The 9,141-nt window shown below is 30.6% G+C and overlaps 1 protein-coding gene across 2 annotated transcripts; it reads left to right on the top strand.

The window, feature by feature from the left end:
- The first annotated feature begins 4,935 nt into the window (after positions 1–4,935).
- Positions 4,936–7,962, top strand: LOC105790950 (zinc finger protein 2). Of its 2 annotated transcripts, none has more exons than XM_052634320.1 (3): positions 4,936–5,112; positions 5,230–5,298; positions 6,926–7,962. In XM_052634320.1, the coding sequence occupies exon 3, from the start codon at positions 7,345–7,347 to the stop codon at positions 7,795–7,797; it is 453 nt and encodes a 150-aa protein (XP_052490280.1). In that variant the 5' UTR covers positions 4,936–5,112; positions 5,230–5,298; positions 6,926–7,344; the 3' UTR covers positions 7,798–7,962. The 2 variants fall into 2 exon arrangements, with proteins under 2 accessions (XP_052490280.1, XP_012474225.1); XM_012618771.2 differs by having other exon boundaries at positions 7,107–7,962.
- The last annotated feature ends 1,179 nt before the right edge of the window (positions 7,963–9,141 follow it).

The raw sequence follows: 9,141 nt of genomic DNA on the forward strand, positions 1-9,141 counted from the left end.
ACAAATGCATTTACTAATTGGCGTGACCAGTTAGACAATCTTGAACCATATATGATGAGAAAATTAATTGAGAATTGTATGAACATTCATTAAAGAACTAGAAGATTCTTTAATTTAAAGAATTCTCATTTGTTACTTGTTCTCAATGAAAATTGATTGTTAGAAACTCACTAGCTAAAGTTGAGATTTAATGTCTTACATTTCTAAATTGAATATGGGTCATTCATCCACCATGTGGATGGTTTTAATTTTATATGATTTTGGTATATGCATTTACAAAATAATTACGTATGTGTTATCAACTTGCAACATGTCATTTGCAAGATTACTTGTTTAAATAATTAATTTTCGATCATGAAATTAAGACAATCCATCTTGCTAATATTGATGAGTTTATATTTCAGTCTTTTATTGATTGAGTTTGAAATTTTTTTGCAAAAATTTGTTATTTATGCGCATAATGGTTTAGAGAAATTATTGATTGAGCGCCTTTGATTTATGTCTAAACCAATTCTTATGAGAACTAAACTTCCTATTCTAACATTGGATTTTGTTGATTTACGTGTTGTACACATCAAGCCAATAAGTTATAAATACTCCCCATTACAATTAGTTTTTGATCAAGAGCTAAATATTTATCATCTTTGAATTTTTGTATATGTGTATATGTTCTAATTGCTCCACCACAATGCACAAAGATGAGTGAATCCTCAAACAAAGTTGAGAATATATATTGATTACAAGTTTCCTTGTATTATTATATGTTTTAAATGTGTTGGAGATTCAATTATGACATGATTTGTGATTACTATTTTGACTCGATAGTTTTCCGACATTAGGTGAAGAGAAATAATAACTTGTAATGAGTTAGGGGAGAGTAATTTGAACCAAAAGTTCAACAAGGATAACTCATTACATGTTAACTATCAGATGTATTTACAAACTTAATGAGAATAACCAAGTGTTATATACCATTTAATATTTTATTTTGAATCAAACTCTCGATAAAACAATCAATTAGAATAAATAATAGATTGATCGATTCCAAAGATGAAAATTCTTCTAGATGATCATATAATAGAGGCGAGTGCTCCAAAAGAGACCTAAGACATAACTAATAAGTAAAGCTCCAGAAGAAATTCAAGTACCTAAAACTGAATTTTAAAATAATGAAAATGAGAGATCTCGATAAGTTATGTCAATTCGAGAAAATGTGGAACCAAATAATAAAAGTGGCCGAAAATAATTTTATATGTAATATTATTATTGAAATAATGAAATAAAAGGTTGATCTTCAATAAATCCATTGAGAAATATAGATATGGAATAAATTGACCAAAATAGAAAGATGCAACTTAAGTACAATTAAATTCGTAGAGTTTTTGGACCAGTAGTCTAAATATCTAAAGGTATAAAGCCAATGAGGGTGCAAATGAAGTAGTTTTGAAAAAGTGGAATAAAAATATGAAGTTTTTTGCTAAACCCTGGCATTAATTATGAAAAGATATAATATTCTTTTGTGGTGAACGCAATAATCTTTAGATATATTATTAAACTAGCAGTTCGTAAAAGATTTAACTTGCGTCTATGGTTGTTGTTACAACCTTTTATGAATCACTATATAGTAAAGTTTATATTAAAATCCTGAATGACTTAAAATGCTAGAAGCATATTGAAATTCTCGAGAAATTGTTCATTTATATGAATTGAAATGATTTGAACATATGTGTTAAATAGTAGTTGAAGGAGGATTATAAAATGATCCAAAATACCTATTTGTATTTTTATAGAGGAATCATAATTAAAATTTGTTACGATTAGTGTTAAAACTCTTGAAGAGATCAAAATATATTTTTCAAAATTTCCCTTACTCATGACTTTCAACAAATTGGTGATATAAATGCTTAGCAAATACATTCATATAGTCATTTAAAAGACTAATATTCAAGATTGAATATATAGAATATGAGAAAATATGTGATGTTTTCATGAGGGGGAGTAAATACGTGCTGTACTCTTTTTCCCTTGACCGAGGTTTTGTCCCATTGGGTTTTCCTGGTAAGGTTTTTAATAAGGCAACATATTATGCGTATTATAGATATGTGTACTCTTTTTCCTTCACTAGAATTTTTTTTCCCACAGGGTTTTTATTTTAGTAAGGTTTTAACAAGGACATTATCTACCAATGGGCATCCAAGGGGGGTGTTATGAATATCTTATTAAGTGAATGTCTATTAATATCAATATAAGTTTTTGATGTACTTTAAAATTCTAATAATCATTAGAAGTAGATCTCTAATTCATTTATACTTCTTATTGACTTTGGAAAAGTTTTGTAAATATTCGATTGATCAATAAAATACGCTCTCTCTTTTGCTCTATCATTTTTTTATTCTTTACTCTCTATCTATTTATTTTATAACAGAGGGGTTTATATTGTAATTTTTTTCCTCCACAAATGTTTTCTTTCAATTCTTGCCACATGTCAAATTTATATAGTCTTTTAATACATTAAACTTAAAGACCTTGTAATATATATATGATATTAAAGGAAGGTCCATTTTATTGACACCTACAACGGTTGCGTTTTTTTAGTTCCAGTTTCTCTATTCTGTCTAAATTTGATATTTAATTCCTATACTTTAATTTTTAACATAATTTAGTCTTTATATTTTATAATGTTATTAATTAGTCGAGATAGTTCATATGATATATTTTGAATGCCTTAAGAGTCTTAAAAGACTAACATTTAGCTTCCCATATTTTTAGGTTTGCATTTCGTTTTTTTTTTAATATTACAAGATGATAGTCAAATTTTAATTTTGACTCCTAGACTCTACTGCAACTTTCATATAATCTATATACTTTAATTTTTGGTATAATTTAATCTCTATACTTTTTTAATGTTATTAATAAATCTAAATAATTAATATTATTAATCATTTCAATCAAAATGATAACCTCAATTAGAGCTATCCAATTGGCACTGGAACTGTTCGCTTCATATCCTTGGTTTCATGCGAAGAAATTGCTGGTTGAGTCCGACTCAATTCCGGTTGTATCATGGGTGACAAAGAAGAAGCTTCGACCTTAGCGTTTGTGGGATGTTTGCTATTGATTACTATATTGCTATTATCAAAGATGTTGAATTTATCAATGTGCTTAGAGAAGCCAAAGGGTTTGCTAACTCTTTGGCTAAATTCGGTGTTGATAGGGATTTTCTTTTCTTTATATGGTTTCAAGGAATCCTTCAAACTATGTAATGCTTCCTCTTTAACATTAATATACTTACTTTGATGAGAAAAAAAATAGAATGATGTTGATGATAAATAGTTGGATGGAATAGTCTAGTCGTTTTTTGGTGAATTTGTACTAGCAAAAATCTATATTGATCTTTAACTTTCCCAATTGACCTGAATTATGCAAGCTAAAGTTACGATGAATCTCCCTTGGAGTCTTTTATTAATAAAAAAATCAAGGAAAATACAAATCTTACTTGAACCCTAAATAATTACTAAATCTCTTAAGACTTAGTGTCCCTTTGGATAGACGTTTACCTCCAGTGCGGTGTGTTTTTAGCTTTATTTTTTTCTCATGCTACAGTATCACTATATTATCTAATCTCACTGCCACCATTGTTTTTACACTAACCCTAGATAAATGCACCGTCTATCCAAAGGAGCCCTTAGTCAACTATCTTGCAAAGTAAATAACATAAACCTCTTTAAGCCTAGTCAAACACTCATTAATCTAAGATCTTAAAAAAAATCTGAAACAAATAAATACAAAAAATATTAGAGTTAATGAAAACATTGTTGGGCTTATATATATAATCAGAATTAAGCTTTATAATTGAACCCAATATAATTTAAAAGCTTATCCAAACTCAAAAACTCATCATTCATGAAGTAATCACATTTAAAATTTTTTGTTTGTACAGTCTTTACTAAAATGACCATATCTTGAGATCCAAAAGTTGAAATTAAATTATTTAAAATGTGTTTTGAAGCTAAGAGAATGATCGTTCATCGTTTATAAGTTATCTCAACCCATAATACCTAGATCCTATCTAAAAATGCGTTACAAGTACCTAGATCCTATCTAAAAAGCGTTACAAGTTTATCAATCTTCTAGACTTATAAATTGACAATTTTGGTGAAATTAATTTAATGAATTTCAACCTATCCATACATGCCTCCTTCTTTTACCCTAACAAGCTTGAATTTTGTTTTAAAGAAAAATCATAATATGTATTTTCAACATTATTTTTATTGTTACATAACTATCAAGTAAATATGTATTTTTAAAATTCAAAATGTCACATAATAAAATTTAATAAAAGAATTTTGAATTTTAAATCTGAAAAATAGAGAATTTAACTTTGTAAAAATAGATGTACGTAGATTAAATTTCAAGTGTACATAGTATATGGAAATTTAGAGTATATTCTAACATTTAAATTTTTAGCCTATAATTCAATACAAATAAAAATAACCCAACACTAAGCCATATATTGAATCCAACTAATACAAATAAATAATAACCCAACACTAAGCCATATATTGAATCCAACTAGTAATAACAAATAATGAGGGAATTCCATTGGAACCAAACAAGCCATATATTGTTGCTGCCAAACAAAGTAAGTATTATAATGAATCCAAAATGGAAAGAGAAAACACCCAAAAAGTGCAGAAAGTGCGCGGAGAAAGTGGGTTTCAAACGTGACCCTATCTCAAAGCTCATCCTAGCTTAGCATCAAACAAAAACTCATGGCAGCCAACCCGCACTAAAATCTATAAAGTATAAGTTCGAATGAAAAAGAAATTTACAAAATGCTATGCTTCAACAGCAGTCACACAGTCAGTTGAAGATGAGGTTCAGATGATATATATCTCTTTGTGGCACATAGAAGCTTTCCCCACATCCATATAACATTAAAATAGGGTGGGAGATATTAGTGTTAGTCATTCCATATTTAATGATTGGTGTACATGTATTTTATTACAAGATTGAGATTGGGAATTGGTGCCAATCTCGGTGATTGCTTTTAAAAAACTGTGGAACTCATTGTCCACGTGTTGGCATAAAAGAGAAGAAGGAATCTTCATGGTGAGTTCCTTCCATAACCTTTCAAAATACAAACATGTCCACCACGATCATTTCTGTCTCAGTTTTTCCATAGGATCATTTCCCATTAATCAATATATTTTATCCTTTTTCCTGTAGGAAAAACCAGGGATGCCTCCTATATCGTCTTTCATCACTGCTCTCAACTAAAACCTCGCATTTTCCCATGTGAGTCTCTCTTCTCTCTCAGTTGCTTGAAATGAGCAAGTGCTATTTTGTTTGTTTTCTTTTAGATTAATCAATGAAAGGGTATGGATATAAATTCATTCCTCTCTTCTTTCCTATCTTACTGTCAAATTAGCGGTCGTCTACTAATTATTGAGTGAATTTAATAATGTAGATGTGAGAGTATAGGCAATAAAAATATCATTATCTTAATTAAAAAACATGTCAGGTCCAATTAACTGACTTAGAGAAAGAACAAGGAAGAGTCATTAATACAAGAAAATATTTAGGTATCAAAGGGGGGGGGGGGGTTGAAGTTCATGATTCCATGTCTTGTGGGTTGTTAAAGTACAAAGGAACACATGGAATTTAGCTGCTGATTCATTTCACAATATAATTAATAGTAATATGTTTTAGCAAGGGAATTAATGTTCCTAGAGCTTGGGAATCTTTATGACTAGGTGACTAACGACATTGGTGAGGACGAGTATGTAGTCTTCTTGGTTTGGTGTTTGTGTCTTTGATTAATGGACAAAGCTCAGCGCAATCATAGCCGACCTGCTAGATTATGATCCCACAATTATGGTCTAACAAATAATATGTTTTATAAAATAATTCTACGCATAGTTTTTTTTATTGGGAGCTTAGTTTTAAAAGCACAACATAGTGGATGATTTGTCTGCTTTTCTACAGTTTTAAATCCCATACCCCATGTGCTTGTCTCAGTTCAAGTTATCTCAAAAAAATTAAAGAGAGACTGATAAGAGTGTGAGAGAGATTGATATAATTCGAGCAAGATGTGATGTAAGGTAAACGAGTAGTACCAAAAACCATGGTGGCATACATGCAGGAAAATAATAAAACTGTGGGGTCCCTAACAAAGGCATTATGGACGATTAAAAACCCTCGATCTGCTCCATAAAATTCCCAAAACCGTTTTTATGCCTTTCTGATTCTGGTTCTGAATGATGTTACCGTGGACTATGAATAGGAAAATATTGTACCATGAACATAATAATTGAAAACGTCTACGTTTCTTGTCATATCTTTCTGTAGCTTCATCACTCTCCCAAAGAGATTACAACTCTTTTTCCCATCAATATGAATTAAATGATTTCTTCATACATATGAATATGCAAAAGTATTATTTTATGGGATTATTTCATGAGGCAAGGGCAGAACTGATCTGATTGTCCGGAAGTTGAGTGGATTTTGGTGTCAGTCGTATGAACATTAAGGCATTTTCTATATGTAGAGCAACATTAATTGATCAAAGAATTGTACCAATTAACAGCAGTGGGTTCACTGTAGTGGGACTATGTCTAATCTTGTACGGTTGTTCAGTGCACCATATAGGATAATCGTTGGGCAAAATGTCAAACCGGTCTGTTATCATGTTGCATGTTTAGTGCAGTCAAGGCAGTTTATCTTGTTTATAATTAATACCTTTCTTGGAAAGCAGATTAATGCATCATCTGGATCTGATTACCGATTACGCATGTTGATTGGACCAATGACTAGATCACTATATTATACACAAAACTTTCAAGCATAAATCATTATAATAAAACTTTAACTGCTTTGAATACATATTTTTATATATCTATTTTTCTAATATCCTATTTGTTAGTGAGTATATATACAGGTAAAATACCCTGAAATTTATTTGCTTGAACCGACAAAGGATAGAAATGCTGCCATTAATAAAGGCGACAACCCTTTGATTCCCCTCTGATCTTTGCACATAACTGTCTCTCTCTCTCTCCATAGGCCATCTCCTTTTTTACTCTTCTTACTATTTGTGGTTGCAGGAACAGTGAACCTTTGCACCTCATAATTTAATGCTTTTCTTAACCTTGATTTACACTATCTCCCCTTCTATCTTCCACAGGCTACTTTGATTTGCCTATAAACTCTTCCATTCTGTGGCTTTGCTTTAAGCTATTAGCTTCTCTTGATCTTCCGCCTACCTTTTATTGAATCATCATTATCATTTTCTGTATCAAATAAGTAAACTCGTCTCCTTAATTCCCTTTATTATAGCTTGATATGGATTATCAGCCTAATAATTCTCTTCGTTTAAGCCTATCCAACAATCAACCCAACCTAGAGCTTGTCCTTGAACCATCATCGTCTTCCTCGTCGCCCCACATTCCAGCTGCTCCTCGAATTTTCTCTTGTAACTATTGCAAACGAAAGTTCTATAGCTCACAAGCACTTGGAGGCCACCAAAATGCCCACAAACTAGAAAGGACTCTTGCGAAGAAAAGCAGAGAGCTAAGCTCAATTGTCAGGGCACATGGGGGATCCAGTATCAGGGGTTCGAGCCATGACCAAAGTATGCAGTCACCAATGGCCACGTTTGAACAACATGGTCGAGCTGGCAGGTTTGCTGGAGAAATGAGCTATGGAAAAACAGACGTAAACTACGGCTCCATGGGATACAGAAATGAGAATGTTGAAGATGAGTTTAGTCAGCTTGACTTATCCTTAAGGCTTTGAAATTGAAGTTGCACTCTTATTCATTTGAATTTGTAGTTTCATGTTATTCTTATTATACGCTTATATGTTTGAAATGCCAAATTATTCTTAATAGAAAAAAAAGAAAGTCTGAGGCATGCATGTGAACATTTTATTAGAAAATAATTTTGAGGCTAATTTTTCTTTTCTGCCTTTGATATACACATATATATATGGTGAGAAAACGTTTGGATTATGAATCGTTGCAATAAAAAGTGAACAAGGAAACAATTGAAGCCACAATTGTTAATGCAATTTGGTTTTATACTATCTGACCGAGATCTTGTTTAGAGATCAATTTATTATTGAATCATACAAGTTCAAATTTAAACTCAACTATCCTAAAGATGGTTGTCGAAAAGGGTCGACTTTTATTTAAAAACGAAAATAGAGTCGCCACCAATCCTTTTTTATGAGGTGTGATCGGATCACCTCGTAATTTGATTGTTTTAATAAGATATTTTGATTTACTAAAACAATGATTTTGGTCTACGAAATTCGAGAAAATAGGTTTGGGAGTCGGTTACATACGAGGAAGGATTAGCACCTTCGATACGCCCAAAATCGGTACCTAGTTGATTAATTAGTGTCTTAGTGTCGAAAATTGAAAATCTTAAAGAGATTAAAAAAAACGATCCTTTGTTAAAATATTGAAAATTGAATTTTTTTTAGAGAATGATGTCTTTCACGTTAATCGGGAAAAAATTATGTCCGGTAAGTTATGACACAATGCCTTAAATTCTCGAAACGAGAATAAACACCGGAAAAGTTATTTATTTTGAAAGGTATTCGATTATCACAGTTTTAAAAAGAAATCATATTCTGTAAGTTAGAACACGATTTTTTTTATTCTCGAGAATATTTTGATTAAAATTTCATGCTAGAAAAACATTCGGCTATTTGGATTTATTGAGAAACTCGAAACCCCGTAAGTTAGGGAATGACCTTTTCAAATTTCCAATTACAGAACATTGTCTTATTTTAAAAATTTTCCTTTTTTTTTTAATAATAGCGAGTACAATACTTTGAACGAGGCGTATTTATTTTGTTTGGAGTACAACAATGAATAAATGTGTCTAAGCACGATTCAAGATATGATTATAATGAAATAAAATAAAATGCTAGTGTATGAAAATAGAATAATGATATACTAAAATAAAATGACATGTTAGTTAATGACAATAATATGAACATGGCAATAAAAACAATTCATAATGATGGTGACAATAATTATACAATTACTACTTTAATATTAACATAAAAAATCAAGGAATAATAATAATGATAAAATTAAAAATAAAAATAATACTAGCAACATTAGCAAAA

This window comes from Gossypium raimondii, chromosome 8 (assembly GCF_025698545.1).
Source record: "Gossypium raimondii isolate GPD5lz chromosome 8, ASM2569854v1, whole genome shotgun sequence".
NCBI lineage: Eukaryota > Viridiplantae > Streptophyta > Magnoliopsida > Malvales > Malvaceae > Gossypium > Gossypium raimondii.

Excerpts from the sequence above, each read along its gene's own strand:
- LOC105790950 (XM_052634320.1), top strand. The coding sequence starts at position 7,345 with ATGGATTATCAGCCTAATAATTCTCTTCGTTTAAGCCTATCCAACAAT.